At 33.9% G+C, this 21354-nt stretch overlaps 1 protein-coding gene across 2 annotated transcripts; it reads left to right on the top strand.

Annotated features, from left to right (window-relative positions):
* Positions 1-8353: 8353 nt before the first annotated feature.
* Positions 8354-10303, top strand: LOC143205345 (uncharacterized). 2 transcript variants are annotated; one of them, XM_076418595.1, is made up of 6 exons: positions 8354-8502; positions 8565-8670; positions 8729-8806; positions 8867-9163; positions 9222-9395; positions 10059-10303. In XM_076418595.1, the coding sequence occupies exons 1-6, from the start codon at positions 8479-8481 to the stop codon at positions 10202-10204; spliced, it is 825 nt and encodes a 274-aa protein (XP_076274710.1). In that variant the 5' UTR covers positions 8354-8478; the 3' UTR covers positions 10205-10303. The 2 variants fall into 2 exon arrangements, with proteins under 2 accessions (XP_076274710.1, XP_076274709.1); XM_076418594.1 differs by having other exon boundaries at positions 8729-8815.
* Positions 10304-21354: the final 11051 nt, after the last annotated feature.

Raw genomic sequence — 21354 nt, 5'->3', positions numbered from 1 at the left:
CCATTTTCATAAAACTGCGACCGAAGGAGGGAAGAAAAAAATCCACCGACCACGGTGTAGGTTACCAAATGGTACGCTATAATGGAAAGCATTATATTTACAGGTGAACCGCATTATTTCTTAGTTGAGAGCGAAGAAAAAATATCTTAATTATATCCTGTTACCTATATAATAATAAATCCTTGAGATTGTTGGAAAATTATACGAGAACACCGTTTGTTTTATTGGGTTTTCGCCCGAGATCGAGTCAATAGGGTGCGTGCGGAAAAAATCGCCAAGGGTAGCGGATAACCCGATAGATGTGTATCGGTTTTCAATGTTGTAATCTGTAATGGTATTCGAGACACCACCAACCTCGTGACCCATTTTCAGATACCGCTGGGAATCGAATGTCACTTTCACTCTTCCGTGTTGGTCGGGTTCTACTTACCTTACCAATATGATATATGGTTTTCTATTTTACATAATTACCTGCATTATATACAGCTTTGATGATTAAGTTGTCTTAATTTTAATGGATGTTAACGTGGGGGTGGCTACAGTCATTGAAATAGTAGGTAGAGTATTTTAAAACGAAGACAATGTTACGTATAACAAAGTATTAACCATGCGGGCTGTACTCCATTTTAAAAGAGATATTTTATAATTTTTTCCTCTACTTCTTCTCATGTTGCTTTCATTCTCTCGGAATAGGCCCTTTTCGTTCATCTGACCACCTGGTTCCTGGTTTCCTGGGTCTCTCTGTCTGGTCCACTTCCCAGTCGCAAAGTTTCCGTCCAAAAACCATTCTAGCATGTATTTCATGTTGTGTTATTTTGATTTCTTTCAGATCCCCCTTAATTGCAGCGATTAATTTCACTGTTTCAACATTGGCCTTATTGCGAGCTTTACAGAATTATATCATCTGTCTGGCTTCCACTTTTCTAATACTCCCATAAAACTTTAGCCTGCATTTTTTTAAAAATTCGTATACATTATCAACATATGTTGCTAGACTTTCGTATTTGCCTATCGATATAATCTACATTTTGTCTTTACAATAGCTGAAATCTGGATATATATATATATATATATATATATATATATATATATATATATGTATGGAAAAATGTATATGTATTAATGCTGTTTTAATACTAAGCACCCCACTATACTTTTTTTTTTCTTTTGGCCTAAAATCAGGCGGTGGAATGCATGACATATACCTAGAGGAGACTTGCCCTGGAAGTTGTATCGGGTTGGACACTAAACCGAAACCTCTTCACAGTTGATCCCTGATGATCCTTCTCTAACTGCTTTACATTTGGGGATATGGCACTCGCTAACCGGGCAGCTGTTATTGGATACGAGGACCCAACGTAAAAACTGATAATGATATTAATTATAGATTCGCGAACGAGTTAATAGACGACTGTATGCGGTCGTGTGGGTGCAAAAGTTATGACTACAGCGAGAGATGAGGTCGTTTCAGCCTGGAAAAGAGGAGGTTAGCGGGGACGCGGCGCTAAGCTCCCAGCGTCTTTACTATGTCGCGAACTAGCGCATTTTCAGAAGAACTTGAACTGAGTTGTTGTTTGAGGAATGATTGAGATATAAAGTGCTTGATTTCTGGAGTGCCAGTTTCCCTGTGAATTTGATTATTTCTGATAGAACGTGGAGCGTTTAAGATTCTCCTGAAGAGCTTATTTTGCAAAACTCGAAGCTGTTTCATCTGTTTGGGTGCAGCAATCTTGAAGTGGACACTAGAACCGTAGAGGAGTACGAACCGAATTAACATTTTGCAAATTAAGCATTTGATCGAGATAGGAGGTCTGCTAAAAGGCTTCGAAGAAAGCAAGAACAGAGACGATAGAAGGTTTACTATCCCCGAAACATTCTGGATTTGGTAATGCCAACCGAGTCGTCGGTCGAAATGGAGACCTAGGTACGTGACGTTATCCAGCCATGGATTTATTGCGGTGTCGATCTTAAGTTGCGACACATGTGTTATACATAACGCTTCTTATGGAAAATGATGGCGTGGGTTTTCAGGGGTTGATATTTCAACTTCCAGAATTTGAACAGCTCTACTGCATCGAGCTATTTATGCAAAGGTTTTTAAAAGCTAACCTCGAGCCTAGAGGTCGTAAAGAAAGCAGCGTCGTTAACATAAAACGCGACGTCGATGTACTCTTTTCCCGGAAGATCGGAAATAAAGAGGTTAAATAAGCCCCAGCCTTATTTAACCTATTTAACTCCTCCTCCTAACAGCGGGCAACCTTGAGGCATGCCAGCGTAGACTTGTTTTCGACTGGAAGGTATTTTCCTGATCTTGACCTAGAAAGATCTGGCCAATAGATGGGACTTGATGAGACAACCTCACTACACTATATTATACAACAACAAATGGTGTGATTCCTATGACTCTATGTGTCTATGTCTATGTTCGGGTACTTCGATATTGACATAAGAATGGAATTTGTCTTCATGTCTCCTTGCGATTCTTTTGATTTCCTGAGTAACAGTCGATGTCTGAAGATCTCGGTTTAAGTAATTTGGAAAAATTGAATGGTATCTAAATAACTTTTCACGAAACATCCCCAAAATTCAATGCCGTATGTCAATATTGGCTTCAATATTCGCTTATATAGTACAATATATTATGTACTAATAATTATGATGGCATTAACATTTGATTTATTTAGTGTCCGACATACATGTGCGCCAGCTGCATGGCGGAAATATCACCCTGGCACTCACGTGCGTCATACGCGTCCAAGAGGTTAACAAATCAGCGATTGGTTCTGAAACATTTCTGGTAGCTTATGAACAATGCCATACCTCTTCGAAAGCTTGTGCTACATCTACTAATACTAGTAGACAACAATAAGCTAGGAAAGATTAGCGCCACCATCATACAACGTGAAAATTTAATGATTGGATGAATGTGGTATGGTCTGTTTCACCATTTACTTTATTTCGTATAAACAGCCAGGTTTATGTATGGAAAACTCTAAAAGAAGTCTATGACCACCTGTCTTCTATAGTCAAGTATAGGGAATGTTCCGCTCTGATTAGGACGACATTATCGTTATACTCAACTGGTCCTGTCATTTACATCACCAACCTAATTACTCCGAATGAGTATTTCGATATACTCAGTGACGACGTTCTTTCAATGACCAGTATATTGTATGCTGGCGCATAATGTCGAAGATAGCCAGTCTTAGTTTCAGGAACATACGAATATCATAGGAACATAGGCCTTAGTTTCGGAGATTACCTTTTCATCCGACAAAAATTTCTTCCCAGCGAGCATTCTTTTGAGATCTAAGAACAGGAAATAGTCGCTGGGTGCCGAATCTGCAGGGTATGGTGGATGAGGAAGCAATTCGAAGCCCAATTCATGGATTTTTGACACGGTGCATTGTCTTGATGAAGCAGCACATCCGGCGATTTTATCCTTCAGACAGTCCACTAACTCTAACTTCTCAATAACCTCTTTTGTAAGTCCACTGCGTTCACCGTCTTCGGTGCTCATTTCACCACGTCTAAATTTAGCATACCAATCCTTGATGGTTGATTTTCTGGGGCAGTGTCCGAAAACTCGACATCAAGCCAAGTGTTTGCTTCAACTGTATTTTTCCCTTCAAAAAGGAATATTTTATCAACACGCGAAATTCCTTTTTATCCATTTTTTTCACAATAACAAAAGTTGCTTCACTCAAAATGCTATAATTCACAAACTAATGATCCGACAGCTGTCAAATTTATACACGCATCTTTTAAGGCTTAAGTCTAATTAAAAAACATATGGATTTAATTCTAGTAGCACCAACTATGTGTCAGGAGTGGGACTTTTCAATTGACCTGTTATTAGGAAAATCAAATAGGGAATTTATTTCGTATAAACAGCCAGGTTTATGCATGGAAAACTTTAAAAGAAGTCTATGACCATAGAATAGATTCTGTGAAGATTTGCAGTTGTTTTAAAAGCAAAATGCGACTCAACACTTTATTATTTAATACAAATTTTATGTATGCAAGTTGTTTATATTATTGTCTCTATTCCCTGTAGATAGTGCATAACTAGTTGTAATATGTGTGTCATTAGCTTAAAAAAATGTTAGCACGTTATTATATAAGCATATTATATAAATTTGCTACTGGATCCATATTCATCAAACCCGAACGCTATGCGATAAGTGTTGTCTACGCCTTGCAACCGCAAAAGGGCGAGAAACCAACTAAAATAGCGATCGCGGTTTCGCTCATGTGAAACCCGAACTATTTCGCACACCTATAACATATATCGTGTGATATGTGATAAAATTTAATGCTCTCGAACTAAAATATTCATAAGTGCTGAGCGATTAAGCAACGGCAGACATGCAGAATTCAGCACGTCGCCATTTTCCGAAACGAAACCTACGTGTAGGCGATCTAAATCAGTTGATGCATGAAATACTCATAGATCGAACGGAAAGAAATCCGAAAAACCTTGCTGCCGCCGCGCCGCTGATTTTTCCGATCCTGTCCTTTCGAGTTAGTCGGCAGGAAACGTCGTGTGCATGGCACGATTTATTTATCTCTTTGGGCAGGTCTCGGACACTTCTCAATGGGAAACGAATCGTGTTTTAACGGGACCGCTATCCCTCGAGGATATCGTTGCGTTGGATCCGATAGAGGTTTATTGTTTTTTTGTTTTTTTTTTGTAATTTGCATAGAGTTTTAATTTATCTCGGACACATTAAAGCAAAACTCGCCGATATGGGTGCGTGTTTACATTGAATCGATAGGGAGCGAAAATAATTGTGACTTAATTTTGAGGGATTTACAATGTCATAACTAAAGCAAGGGCGAACAGGACAAGTAAAAAAGATTTTGCCTCACTATGATGGTCCGTGTGAAAGAACCGCAGTCCTTCCACCTTCAGGAATGATTATTTTGTCAATCTTTCTGTGGCTTCTAGGTTTGGACGCTGTTACGGTTTGACGGTTGTAAATTTCTAGCGCTTTAGAAGCAATGATTAGGGCAAATTCTCCTTAAGATCGTGTTCGAAATAAAGCTATTCTTTTGTATGGTGTTCTAGAGTAGACATGTAAAGTTTAACCCTTTAGGAGTACTTTTTTTAATAAAATATTTTAAGGGACTTACTAAAATGTAATAAATAATCAAACTTAGACTTTTAGAACAAAAAATGTTTTAAAATAAAATATGTACGTAATAATCGTTGTAATAACAAAACAAAAATTAGTTTGAAGTCGGTACCAGCGTTTTTTTACATTTTATTGAATCCCTTGTTAATTTTTTGAAGTCGCTTCAATTTTTTTTGTAAACATATTTTATTTTTCTCTTTTTAATGTTAGATAATTATTCAATAAATAACGCAGTTATTTTGTTGAGTTTTAAAATGGATGGCCCAAATACAAGTACAGCCCGTATGAGGAAAAATAGGAATAAAGAAACAATGATTGGAAATAAAGAATGTTTGAGGCACTGGGGCCCGCTACCTAGTCTAGGTGATTTAACAAATATTCCAACCAAACTAGGAAAAGGAAAGTTGCTGCTCTGTTAGGAATCGAACCCACGACTTCCCCGTGTAAGCTTAACGTTATAACTATTCCACCATAGAAACAGTTGACTTCTCATAGGATATGGTTAGTGCTTTAAAAGCAAGCTGAATGGCTTTTATACAGAACTACTTCCGATATTTCGTCACATCAGATTAACAATAACATTATATTCAAATATCTGATTATTTTAGATTAAAAATATATGAAAATATTAGGTGCCTTTGAAATTTTAAGTTTCTTTTCGATTAACGAAAGTGAATATGTACATGTAAAATTCACCTACAATCAGACCGTAAAAGCACCAATAATATTTAATAATACTATAAATTCATCCGGAATTATACCATCATTCCAACTGGAACTGAGATATAGGAAAATGTAGTGGCAAATTGGAAAAAAATCACAATTATCAGTACATAATAAATTGCTATTATATAAGCAAATACTGAAACCTATATGGATATAGGGAGTTCAATGATGGGGATGTTCTGTAAAGAGTAACATAAATTAAATACAATTTTTTCAGAACAAAGTCCAGAGAAGTAAATAGTACAAGACCTACATCGAGATCCTCAGATACCCACAGTCAGTCAAGAAATCAAGAGAATTGCAAGGGGGCATGAGGAAAGACTCCATTCTCATGAGAATATTGAAGTATAGCAACTTTGGATACCACCAGAGCAAGATACAGACCCAAAAGAATCAAACCAACTGATCTAGTATAGTGTTGTGTAGTGAGGGGAAATAATAGAAAATACAGCAGTGACATGTATAAACATTATTTCACCAGAGACTGAGATAGGGCCGATGGGTCCTCCTAGTTATATACCTAAGTTATCGTAAAGACAAATTGTAGGTTAGTCGGAAAAGACTAGTAATAATGTAATAATTAAATAATAATAAAAAATATATATCATGGCATAACACCTAATAAGTAAAATTAAGAGTAAATATTTCACATTATACAAGATCAAGTGGTTTGGTTCGCTTCAGTCTTCTGATTTCCTGTCTGTAGTAGCTGTATCGCTTGCTTTTTGCTGTGCTTTACCTTACCTATTTTTTAATAAAAAATATTTTACAACAGCTTTTCTTTGTCAGCGCTATATTATCAATAGGCTTAATGTTTTAGTGCAATTTTATATGTGCACACCATAAATCCAAATAAGCTTTAATAATTGACTGATAAACCAGTCTCATCGATTTAAGATCTTCTGACTAACCAAAACAGTTGATTTTAGTTAATTTTGAATCTCATCCACTTTGCGTTTTATCTGAAGTAATGTTTCCAATTTTTATTGAATTTCTATTCAGATGAAGGCTGGATATTTAGCTGATTCTGCTTGATGAGTCAGGCAACACTCAGGTGATATATGTTAATTAAGATATCTTGTCATTTCGCCGCAACACAAAATTGGCAAGAACAGATTTATAGATTTTAATTATTTTACATTGTTTTAATAACATTCGAAATGGCAATGCTTTATTTATTTAAGTGTTGGCACCTAGAATATAATATAGATTTATTTAGTGATCAAACGCAGACTGGGGACTTTTCATCTGAGATATATGAATATTTTTTCTTAAGACCATATTCTAACATATTTTATAATTCAATCTAAATTATATTAATTATTATAATTTTTTTATATATTAAAGTCTCATTTTACCAACTATGGGTTTATCTGGACTGGACCTACAGTTTAACGTGGGTTTCGAATCACGTGACCAACTTAGAAATCATAACAGAACACATCCGGTCTTATCCTTGTCGGATTTTGCACTCTTGCCTAAGGAAAACCACAAATGTTAAACGATCACAAACATAAATTTACGACTGTGTCCCAGCAGGATTCGAACCCTCAAGTATCCCAATAGTAGGAAGACCGTCCGTCGCCTTTACCACTGCGACAACCAAGCCGGCTATAATTTATTTTACTTCGAGGATTCTAAGTCAAATATATTTTATTATCTAAATGTCGTTAGGATGCCTTTTGTTGCTATCAGTATTTTAAATAAAGAGAAGAGAATAAATAATATTTATACAACACTTATACTTACTAGATCAATATTATTATATATTTCAGAGTCTCTTTTTTTTAGAGTTTTTCTGAAAACAACACACTGCATATCGTAGTGTTCGTATCACGGTTGTTACCAGTTTTATTTTAAATTTAAATTAAAATGAAACACGACACTGATGGATTCCGATTAGCGATTACGACAGAAATGGTAGATCGTCTCTTTTGTGGATTATAATTTTTTTACTATTCAGCTTTCGTAACATATTTATTGATATCTTGTGAATATTATGTATAGGACAGAGAAATAGAATATAGGAGCACAAATTCTAAATATGTTTGTGAAATTAAAACAGAAAAACTGAAAGAATATAATTTCTTTATAAACTCTACACCTTCTTAAGCCAAGTGTTTTTTTATTATCTTATTGAGTTAAAATTTCGTGAAATATATCTGTTATAACATAAAATACTCCAGAGCAATTAGTCAAGATAATTCGTTTAATATCGATGTAATTTTAATCGTATTTTGTTTAACACAATTATCACTACATTCAGTCATAGTACAAATTAGATTAATGATACTATTTTACCTGATTTTTTACATGTTATTCCAGAGCCCGTACAGAATATAGCAACATACATACAAAAAAAAAACAATTAAACGTTGCTGAATTCTAATTGTCATGTTTGATTCAATAATTATCGAGAAAATGCTTATTCATATCAGCGTATAAACAAACAAAGAAAAAGTGGACGCCGCAAGTAGTGTGCATTATATTTCTCGTAAACTATGCGAGTGGCTAAAAATAGTCGGGGAGGGGTGGTACCGGGCTGTACTGCCATTGATATAAATAACCATTTCTTTGAGCGACATAGCATTCGTCCAACAAATAGGTACAGTTCATGAACAGAATGGGATCGCTCCAAGTAAGACACACAGTCGTAGATCGCTAACAGAATTTCGGTTTTAATGTTATTTCATGATTTAGGCTTGCTTGTTCTTCGCTCTGATAGTGGTTGCTATCGCGAGCGAGCCAAAGAAACAGGAAAAGAGAGGCCTCCTGCTCGGCAACGCTGGTCTAGGTTACTCCGGTGGTAAGATCGTTTTTGTTTGTACGTCGTAGAACCCAGGATGACTAGAGATATTATTTAGGGCATCTGTTGGGAGCTGGTGGAGGTTACGGAGGTGCCATAGGTGCTGGACATTTGGGACTAGGAGCTGCTGGACTCGGTTCGTTCGGTACGTTTCATGAATGTTCAATTCATGCTCAATATATTAGTTTAATTTTAGGGGGAGGTCTAGGAAGAGGTTTCGGAGGAGGTTTAGGCGGAGGTCTGGGTGGTCTAGCCACCGGCGCTCGTACCTCGTCGGCATCCACCTCGGTCATCAATCGAGCCGTCGCCGTATCCGTACCAGCCCCATACCCAGTTGATGTTCCACGTCCCGTACCTGTACCTGTACCTGCGCCAAGACCCGTTGACGTACCACGCCCCGTACCCGTGGATGTACCAGCACCGTATCCCGTCAGCGTACCACGCCCAGTACCCGTAGACATCCCCAGACCCATCCCGGTACCTCGTCCAGTCCGTAAGTACCCAAACATACTCGATTGAAAGTCAGAATATATAAGGGGGTGATGTTGCAGCCGTTCCCGTTGATTCACCAAGACCAGTGCCAGTACCGGTACCATCCCCCGTACCCGTAGACGTTCCGGTACCTTCACCGGTACCCGTACCGACACCAGTTGCAGTGGGAGTGGGTGCTGGTGGAATTGGACTTGGAGGAGGTTTAGGAGCTGGAGCAGGATTAGCTAGAGCAGGTATGGAATGGTATCAGTTAAAATCCGCAGGATTTCATTAATTTTTTATTAAAATATTGGTTTTCAAATGGGACTATGATATTGTCAATTATTTGTCAATTATCTATCACTATTGCAAAACTAACAAAGTATGGAATGGTACCAGTTAAAGTATACAGGACAGGAGTATTTTGATAACCAGAACTAACTATGTATGGTATGGTTCCAGACCAGTTCAAATACTTACTTTTTGATAAAAATATTGTTTGTTAAATAGGGCTAAAATATTCTCAATTCTTTGTAGTTCTCTACTTTCCGCTTCTTTTATATTGAAATATGTGGGAAAAAATAGAATCACATTTTCAAAATCAATAAAGTACTGAATGGTACCAGTTAAAATGTACAGTACTTGGTTATTTTACAAAACAATAAAAACTAACAAAGTATGGGATGGTACCACTTCAAATATACAGGGTTTGGTTACTTTTCGATAAAAATATTGATTGTTATATAGAGCTAAGATATTGACAATTCTTTGTGGTTCAAGTTGCTACCATCTTCATATTGAAATAATTGGGAAGACATAATATTACGATTATAAAACCAACAAGTAATTTTGTCGGGGTATTGTTTAAACATCGAACACGAAAGAGAACTTCTTTTGAAACTTTCTCTTATGTTTAGGAGCCTTGGCACTTGGCGGTGGATACGGAGGTGGACTCGGAGGCGGATACGGAGGAGGTTATGGAGGCGGATATGGAGCCGGATACGCGGCTGCTGGAGGTTACGGAGGCAGAGGCGGCTACGGCGGATACGGAAGATACCACTAGAAGCACACCGTTGGACTGTGACAACTAATGTTTTTTTAGATATCTTTTGTACCGATTGTAAATAATAGATTCTAATAAATTATTCGTTTTTCTATACGATCCATCTGGTTTGATATCTTTATTTGGACGAAGTCGTGACAAAGTTCTTGTAAATAATAATAAAAATCAACAGAAAAATCGCTCGTATTATGGTCGAGTGTGGACAAAGGACATAACCTTGGTTCGCTTTTTCTGTCTCTCTATGATTGAAGTAAAAACGATATAGGATGTTGTTGCAATATGGGCGTTGGTTGTTTCTGAAGCAAAATGGAATATCGTGGTCTATTAATTTTCTGTAAGGTGGAATAATGTTTCTGCAATATTTGACGCCTTGATTCGCTGGAAATTAACCTAACGTCTTGGGAAGGTAAAAAAAGCGCTCTTGTGTGTGCTTTTAATGAATATGGTTATGCGCGATATGATAATTTATTTGCCGTAGCCTAGACAGGACAGCCTTGCCGGCATTATTTTTAGGTAGTGTTGTTTACGACATATTAGATATATTTATAATTATATTATAAACTAGATTGAAAGGCTGCAGCTCAAACATTTGTTGCAACAGGGTGGAAATATTTTAAATTCCAACTTTTAACTTTTTTAACAATACGCGCGACAATTCTGATAAAAAAAAACAAATAACTGTAATCTTACTAATAATTTACTGTAGTTCTACTAATAATCAACTAAATTTACTAATTGAGAATTATAAATCAGTAATAAACCAGTTTAAACATAAGGCTTAAGAGTCCAGAGGATCTTGAGCAGCAAACCCGAAATATAATTGAACAAATTCGGTCTACTGCAAAAGAAACTACCCCAACATAAAGAGAAAAGTCAGAGTATGAGGTAAATTACATCCTTGAAATAAAGGAATTGTTAAAAGAAGGACAGAAACCTAGAAGAGTATGACACAGAACCTGAAATATTCTAAAATAATATTTAATACTATTACGAATCAAAAGATTAAAAGATATGAAGAACAGAATTGCTTCGAAAAATATGTGTGTGCATTAAGCTCGTAAGGAGACAAATATTATTAAGGTAATGCCTATTAAAAATAGGTTCGAAGCAAGGATGAAAAAACTGAATTATTCACAGAACATTCGCTAACGTATTCCAATCGAATGATACAGAATCTACAATAGATACAAATCCTATTTATCAGCTCGTTGTAGCTGTAAATTTGATTTCTCCAATGAAATTTGCTACTACTAGATACTTTCTGAAATTCCGAAATCACCACTCAATAATTGACCAACCAAGATTAACAACGGTTGTTCAAAAGGAATCCTAAGAAAGGAAATACTGCCCCCAACATTCATGGACGTCTCACACGATTTTGACTGGATATGGTATTTGGTATTAATCTACAAAATGATCAAATTGGTACCGCAGAATTAATGTCGGCTATCATATACTGTCGAAAGAAAATTTAAAGTCTCCTAACCCTTAAACCTATCGGCTGGAGTTCTTCAGGGTAGTGTCTCGGGACCACTTCTGTATCAACTCTACACTGCTGATATCCCAGAGGCAAAACAAACAAAACTTGGAACATTTTTCATTGACATAGTTATCATGGCAAAATATATATCATTGCTAAGGCTGTAGAAAAAGTACAAGTACAGAAGAATCAACAAGAACTACAAATGGAGTAGAGACTGGAAAATACTGCTTAATAGCTTCAATCTGTCCACGTTATTCTTGAGTTGCAACGAAATGATAAAAACCTAATTTGATCACTTGTCGGATGCCCGATTCCTCAAGCAGAATCAGCTAAATAGCTCGGAATATATCTCGATGGTAGGTTAAATTTGGAAACAAGATGCTAAGCAAAAATTAAAAGTAATAGATTTATTGTGAGAAGAGATTACATTGCTAAACATTTAATGCTGTTCAGCCACAAGAAACCTCCAACTTCATCTAAACAAAGTCGAATTGTGGTTGAAAACGTGGCGTATCAAAGCAAGTGAGACAAAATCCACCCATGTGGTATTCACCCTTTGTAATGGGAATGCATTTTGATCGACTTTTGACATAGAGAAAACATAAAGTGACAAAACGCAAACAGCTTGGGCTTAAACTACGCCAAATGTATTTGCTGATAGCGAGTAAATCTAAATTATCATTAAATAACAAGGTTTTGTGTCATGTTTAGGCCCATTTGGACCTATGGTACTGAACTATGTGGTATTACTAGCAAATATAACATAGATATCCTCCAGAAGTTCCAAAATAAAGTGTTGCGAGTTATCGTCGATGCCCCATATTACGTGTCCAACAAACTGATTCAGCGCGATATCCCCATAGAACCCATAACGAGTGTGATTCGGAGTGCGAAGTACTATGAAAGACTATTAGTGCAACCCAAAACAGTTAAATGTGCGCGATGACAGTAAAGTGCGTAGGCTCAAACGCAAACTATCATACGAATTGATTAATACGCACATAAAGTGAAATTAAATAATCTCTAGAATTAGAATAGTCTTTAGAATAAGTTAGGATATACTTTAAAATAAGTTAGAATAGTATTTAGAATAAGATTTAGATTATAAGTTGTACAGCAAATCACTTACTGATGTGACCTTGTACATGTCAGAATAGTTATATTATATAACGGAAATCATATAATAATACTTATTGCCCACGGGCAGATTGTTGAAAATCTAAGAGATTGATTTTAAAAAATTAATGCTCTACAATGTAAATGCTTTAATACTTTAAAACAACCAAGATTATAATCTATAATATCTTTTTAATGGTAAATTCTCTATGATAAATGTCTATGTTAATAACTATATTAATACAAAGAAAAGTGTGCGACAATGTCATATTTTAATACATCATCTCATCATTCAACAGCAATAATAATAGAATTATCTTCTCTATATGACACCAGAATTATCTTTTTAGAAGCCAACTTTTAGAGAAAATTGGCAGTAATCAAGAACTGAAGAAAATTCAATAAAGCAATAAAAGAAACGAAATATTTATTGAAACATGCATAAAACCCAGGAATTCAAAAAAATTTGGAAAATCTTCATATATATCACTAAATCATTTACTGATATTTTCGAAAAAAAGTTTTTGAAAAAGGAATTTTTAGTTAAATTATTACATTATATTAGCACTGTTGATATGTATATAAGAGACATCTATCTACTCACATCTAAACTTAAGTCTAATATAAAATACGAGTGCGTTTTCCTTTTACATTATTACATCAAGAATTCTATTATAGATTTCTATATTTCTTATTGTTGATCGATCATAATGATTTTATTTTTATATAACCCGTTATATACGTCAAGTATATGTATAGTTGCGTGTTCATTAGTAAAAAAGAAATCTGATGTTCGGACAGTTTATCTATTACACATATTAATAGGTTTCACTGGGACAGTTTTATCAGAAACTAGACATACTTGAAATGCTGGTATATACACAGTTATCGCTTTTTCGCTTAAGCTTTTGGTATGTCATAGTACTTTTGTTTATATTTATTATTCTTTAGTTTTTTCACAAAATATTATGTAGTCAATTATGCCTGAATACCTTTTTTTGAGCAGTACTATATACAATTTTATTCAAACTTTTTCTTTAAATGTTTTCATTAAAATTAGTGTACAACTAACAATTAAACTAAATCTGACTTAACCTACTAACAACAAACTACAAATACAAAGCTATTTTCTACTGAATCACTTAGTGGTCAAACATTTACAAGATCGGAAGGTTTTTTTCGTTTGACACGTCTAATGACATTTGGCACATTTATAAATTATAAACAATTTCTAGGTCGCCATGGAGGTCACAAACGCGTATATAACAGGTCAATTAAAAAGTCCGGTATACCATAGTAAAACATATTTTTGCCAAATTTTTTTTTTTATTAAACATAATTCCCTTCAAGGGTGATACACTGATTATAGCGACCCTCCAACTTTTCGATGTTATTTTTATAGTACAATTTGTCCTTTGCTTCAAAATAGGCCTCAGTTTCGATGATCACCTCTTCATTCGACGAAAACTTCTTCCTAGCGAGCATTCTTTTGAGATCTGAGAACAGGAAATAGTCGCTGGGGGCCAGATCTCGAGAATAGGGGCCATCGTTTTCACAGACTTGTGACACGATGCATTGTCTTAGTGAAGCAGCACTTTCTTTTTCTTCAAATGCGGCTGTTTTTCGGCGATTTTGTTCTTCAAACGGTCCAATAACGCTATGTGAGAGTCGCTGTTGACGGTCCTTCCTTTTTCAAGGTGGTCAATGAAAATTATTCCATGCGCATCCGAAAATACAGACGCCATAACCTGGCCAGCAGACTGTTGAGCTTTCCCATGCTTTGGAGCGGGTTCATCGTGTGCAGTCCACTTGGATGACTGTCGATTGACCTTCGGAGTGAAATGATGGAGCCATGTTTCGTCCATTTTCACATATCGACGAAAAAACTCGGGTTTATTACGCCTGATTATCTTCAAACACTGCTCCGACTCATCAACTGGTCGTTGTTTTTGGTCAAAAGTGAGCTCGTCCGGCATCCACTTTGCACAGAGCTTTCTCATACTCGAATATTCGTGAATGATAAGATGTACACATTCATTTGATATCCTTAGAGTGTCTGCTACTTTATTCAATTTCAATTTACGGTCATTCAAAATCATTTCATGAATTTTTTTAATGGTTTCGTCGGTAACAACCACTTTTGGGCGTCCACTGCGTCCACTGTCTTCGGTACTTATTTCACCACGTGTAAACTTAGCATACCCATCCATGATAGTTAATTTTGCTGGGGAAGTGTCCAGAAACTCGGCATCAAGCCAAGTTTTTGCTTAAATTGTATTTTTCCCTTCAAAAAGCAATATTATCAACACGCGAAATTCCTTTTTATCCATTTTTTTCACGATAACTAAAGTTGCTTCACTCAAAATGCTATAATTCACAAAGTAATGATCCCACAATTGTCAAATATATTCACGCAACTTTTAAGGGTTAAGCCTAACTAAAAAATGTATGGATTTAAATCTAGTAGCGCCGTCTATGTGTCAGGCCGGGAACGTTTCCATTGACCTCTTTCCTAACCGCTAACCAAATAAAAGAACAAACAGTGACTGCAAAATTTTATCCTAGATAAGTCATAAATTACATAAGTCATTTATCATTGCGCAAAATCTGTCAGCAATCTCCTACTGAAATTTAACAATCGAGAAAATATAATTGAATCTCAAAAAAGGTTACAGTGTCGACAAAAGCTCCTTCGTCCAACTGAGAATACTAAGTATAGTTGCATAATTGCTAAACAGCAATTACATATTAACATGCTACCGATGTACCTAGCGAATGAACCAAGTAGGCTAATGGTGATTGTGTGGAAAAATTCACGTCTGTTGTTTTAAATCATTTTGATTTTTTGACGTCGTTATATTGTCCAACTCTTCGGCTACTTTGTTTATAAAGTTGGTGCGGTGTTTTGTGTGTGTCTGTATTATTCTAATTAGCCCTCGATTGGAATGTACTTTAATTAGTCGTAAGGTCAGTGAAATTAAAAGAAAATTAAAGTTAATAATGGCTGACTGGTATCGTTAAGGTCGTAGTTTTGTTTTATTTTAGTTTTTGTAGTTATGTATTAATTTTAAAGACAAATGGAATAAAATAATTGCTAGGATGTCAGTTTTAGTTGATATATCAGCGAAAATTCAATACAAATTCTTATTAATGGAGCATTTTGAGCAAATTTGTTATAGAATTTGAGTGAAATTCTTCCCAGTGTATCAACTATGTGAGTAGATAACTTCTAACTCCTCACTAACTCTCCAAATCTATGACTCATATGAATTTGTGTCTTTAGTAATGAATTCTGTGATGTTAGACATAAAGAAATTTGTTCATTCAGGTATTATCAGATGCAATCTGTCATTTTTCATGAAAATTTTAACATTTTTAATTATAATTTTCCTCACATTATTATTTAATCGAAGTTTGGTTTGATTATAGTAAACTGAAAACTGTGCTTTAGCAAAAATTATTAAGGAAGGAAGAATTAAGGAATTATTTCTTGAATACAATTTATTGTGGTAGTCTGATTTTACTATGATTTTTCGGCTTGGCATCCGGGGTTATGTCCAGGTATTTGTTTGTCTTCCTACACCAAATTACTCTATTGCCAATTATCATTGGTAGGTTATCTATTTATTTGTATGTGAAATCCACATGTGAAGACTTCGCTGCATTCTATTTTATTCGCCAATATTCAATATTTCTTTGTATAATAGTAGTTTATTATATACTGAGGTTTGTGACTTTCTTCCAATTAACCAATACGCTCTCCTATATTTGAACTCCAGTTTTATCTATTTCTTTTTAACATGTTTCTTCCAGAGAAGTTTTGCATCAAGATTCATTTCGAGATATATAGAGTTATTGCTATATGGAATGGTAGTATTATTAATTGTTATTGATGCTTGTACGGTTTTATGATACGTAAACTATACATACATAGATTTATTTTCGTTAATTTTTGGGCCCAATTATTTATATTGTCAATTGCCTGTCGTAATTTTTATGTGGCTTCTTCGCTATTGTCTCCGACAGCAAGAATGGCAATATCGCCAGCAAATGCAACCATTGTTATATTTTCCATTTGTAGTATATCACCGTGAAAAGTAAGTAACGAATTGGCACCAATACACTTTCTTGTGTTATTCCTGCTTTAGCTTATTTTTATTGTAGAGTAGGTTTTCGCTTGTTTGCCTTTTGTTGTATTTTAATAGTTCACTGTATTCTTCCGGTAACATTTTCTGTAGATTATGAACAAAGCCGTCATATCATACCTTATCGAAAGTTTGTGCTACATCTAAGTATATGGTTGAATATAGCTTTTACTTTCATAAGCTCTTTCAATTACAGCTATTTTTCTAAGCACCAGGTCACTTGTTGAATGCGTGCTAATAAACCCAAAGTGGTGTGTAGGTATTAATTTTTTCTCTCTCCCTAGAATCAGTTTTATTCTTTTTCAACAGGAGTTTGTTTAAATAATTTAGATATTACTGGTTGTAGCGAGATAGGTATATAGGTTTATATCATGGTATGGTATAATGTTTCAGCTATCTTCCAAATGTTTTAGTCGAAATAGCTACATTAATCAGGCTGATAAGTTTTTCAATTCCCTTTCTTGATGGTTTTTGAAGCATTTTTCCTGTTATTAAGTTATAGCCTAGTGATTTCTTTGGATTAATGTCAACATTGATAACATTTGTTACTTTCTTCGGCGTGACTATTTGAATCGTCAAATTTTTACATTTTATGTTCAGCAAATTGTACTCATTCTCCACATGTGTGCTTCCAATTTGTGCCCAATTTCCACGTAGGTATCTTGTAAGTGAACTATATAGCCATGATATTTTTAGGTAATTGGTGGCTTTTCAGAGGGAATAACCTATTTTTATTTTCAGGTGTTATTTTTTTCGTAGCTTTCATTTTCAGCTACCATTTCATTGTTTTTTTTTGGTTTCTATAATGGTAAATAAACATTTAACTTGCAAAATGATTTGGTCATTTTAATTTAAACTATCTGCTTTTGTTGAACTTTGTATTTCGATTGAATCTTATTTATATCCAACTGTAAAGTTGTTATTTTTATCCATCTGTGTGTTGTCAAATCTAAAGTATTTATACATATAAAACATATAAATAATTATAATCAGTGTGTTGAGCATGAATCATCGGAATTTTCTCTGATGTCAATGAAAACATTATATTGCTTAACACTAGAAACTATTTTTAAACTAATTGTTATTGTGTGTTTGTTACAACTGAATGATAACAAGCCAAAGGGTGAGGCCTATCACATTAATAAATGTAAACACATTGTGTGTAATTTTATTTATACATTGTATGTATTGTTGTAAAATATACCGAATGAGTCATATAGTCACAAACAAATACACATAAAAAAATCATTGAATGTGTTTATTTCATAAATATATATTAATGAAAGCTTTGAGAGAAGTTTGGCTTTGGAAGATAAGTAGTAACAAAATAGATAAGTTCTGTTAACATTTAGTCAAAAATCTACAAAAATTGGCCTCGTGAAAATGGCTTCCTTTGTTGTTAATTACTTATTCACAAATTTCACTCATTCTTTTTTATTGTCATTAACTTTATAAATATTGCCAAATGTGTGCTGAACTTGATGGACATCAATTGTTTACTTTTTTAACAAATAAATCCAATCCTAATTCGATAAGAAAGTTGACAGGTTATTTCTTCGTTTCGAGTTTGCTCTAGATACCATTGATTTAAATTTGACGAATGTTTCGGGTTGCAGACGCGTTGAAAAAGAAAACTTCGGCTATTTAACATAGTTTCACTCCGGAAGGAATCATATTTACGAGAAGTATTCTCAGGTAATCTTCTTTATTCAGTTTTTCATCAATTTATCTATCATTAATGCTCCTTTTTTAACAATTCCAAATATTTTTATAAACAGTAAAATAACTTTTCTTACAATATACATAATACAGAATAAACATGGATTTATAAAAAAGATGTCCACTAAAAGTTATTTCCGGTAAGCAAGATGCTTGGGTTTGATTCCATGATGCTTATAAATTTCAAAATTGTTTAAAGAATTACCATCAAGTATGTCGATATTGTCTTGGAGCAAAAGTCCAAATAGTTAAAATAGGAATGTTACCTATAAGGCCCTTTCTCAGATAACGGAGCAACATTGATCGTCTATTATTCGGTTTGTTCTAGCCGACTGGTTTAGTTATCAAGTCACGAAGCACCCAAAATAATACGAATTTTGAAAATATATTCTTGAGAGCATATGATTACAAGTCTAATTTTTTAACTAAATTATTAGAGGCCCTAAGTAAATTTAATAATATATTAGGAACAAAGTTTAAAAGTTAATGTTACAAACCTTGGTACTAGTTGTTCCTACATATACATCTGTTATGTTTAATCTACTGTAAATTGTTTTACAGAACTCTCAACTGCGAGATATTTTACGCTCTTTTCAGTTCAAAGAAAATATGCTACTAAATATCTATTAGTGTTATGAGTGAAGACATCTATACTGTGTTAGGAAATATTATTTCATTACAGATAACACATAATGTACAACTCGAACAAAGTAACTATGAATGAATAACATTTTGGAATAAAAAACTTTTGTTTCGAATAAGTAATCTAATTTCTAGTAAATACCATCAAGGACAACTCTTCTATCAAGTCTAAAAGTCGATAGAGAAACGGTGATATACGAAAAATATTATACATATGGGGTAAAACTTATGATGATTTATTTAACAATCCTTAAATAGATCATTCCCTACATGTTATATCCACTAGAAATAGTCTTTTTTGATTAATAATTGTCTGATTCGATGTCACACCATTATATCATTACACCAGCACCATATTCATTCTTCTGAAGATCCGATATCAAGGACCCGTTATATTTTCTAGGTAGAATTTAGATAGTGTCAAAAACATGGTAAAACTATTTCCAATAATGATGTATGTACTTTTTCACAATAACACCTTGAATTTTTTTTAAACATAAATTACATATGCATAAATATGGTTATATTATAAATATATGCCTGATGATGAAACATAATAATATTCCACTGATGACACTACTATTTCTTGTTCAATACTGAAACCTTCAAACTCATATAGATAAAAAATAAGGCAGTACTTACTTATGTACCAAATATCATTTATCATCAATCATATTTAATTTGAGTTTCTATGTTATATTTCAAGGTTTAGAATTGAAATTGTCCACTATATTACTTCGTGTTTCATTTTGTTCTTGGTGATTCTTCTTATTTTCTTCCTTGTATCATCCAGCACTTTTTATATTCATTTAGTAAGTACACACTTCCACTTATATAATAAATTAGTCTGAAACCTTCTTGACACTTTGTAGATGAACAGCCTTATATGAGCCTTTTTATAGCAAAGCTAGCTCACTTCCTGTTTTTTGGAATATTTATTTAATTTTTCCTGTTTGTTTCTCTGGCCAGGTTTTTACCACTTTAGCATCTTCGAACTGCTTTCACACTCTTTAACATTTTACTATTTTACTTTTTCTTCATGCTGATATGTTATTGAATTTCAACATCATGGAAATCATTCTGGAGTAATTCCTCGTGTCTGATTATTATTAGCCAACAGACTCCGGATCTTTCGAGGTTTAGGGGAACTATTTATAACTTATAAATACTTATACAAATAGTGATTTAGGTGTTTATATCATGAATTAATAAATATTGATAGGTAGAAATGAAGGATATTTAAATTAATTACATGATAAATATGAAAATTCATTTATTATAATACCTTGTAATACTTGTAATAAAACTGTTTTATTATTATAATGTTTTTGGTCTTTCACCATAACATTTTAATATGTAATCAAATGAATAAATTTTAAACAACAGTTATAATCTCAAATAAGTGACCTTTTATTTGTTTTTGACCTATATGTTGGTTTTTCTCTCTTTTCCTACGTATATCTAAGTTATTGTATTTATGAGACAATTTAATTCGTATTGATTTATTACTGTTTTCATTTTAATATTTATTTTCTCAGTTATGTACATTTACTGAAATGTTTATTGGAATCCAAAGCATTGTGATTTATAAAAGACTTGAGCCCAATGAAAGATATTCTTATTAAGCACTGCTATTAATCTAAGCAACTCGAAAAAATCACATATTACTAAAATATGAAGTGAATTCATTATTAAAAAGATTAATCGGAATTACATTTCTGATTCTCTCGAGTCCATTAGCTCCCCTACAGGACCCTGTGCAGTCGGAACCACTATGGTTGTTAATATTGTACATGTGTGTTGTACATTTCTATTAATTAAATTGTTCCTTAAACCGGTTTTTTACAGAATCGTTTTTGATCAAATATCTTTATTTTTTACAGAAAACCTATATATTATTAGGTTGTTGCATATATTATTATCATATGTAGAGCAAGACAGCTTCGGTTCTGATATGAATGGATCTCTTTTACTAACCAATTACTTTTTGCTTAGTAGATAGAGTTTTTGACTATAATGATATATATATTATTAAAACAACTTTC

This window comes from Rhynchophorus ferrugineus, unplaced genomic scaffold (genome assembly GCF_030347505.1).
Source record: "Rhynchophorus ferrugineus isolate W39M unplaced genomic scaffold, kcgeb_rfMv2 rfM11, whole genome shotgun sequence".
NCBI classification, from domain to species: domain Eukaryota; kingdom Metazoa; phylum Arthropoda; class Insecta; order Coleoptera; family Curculionidae; genus Rhynchophorus; species Rhynchophorus ferrugineus.
Note: the sequence above shows the minus strand (reverse complement) of the source record. Positions and strands in the feature narration are given on the sequence as shown.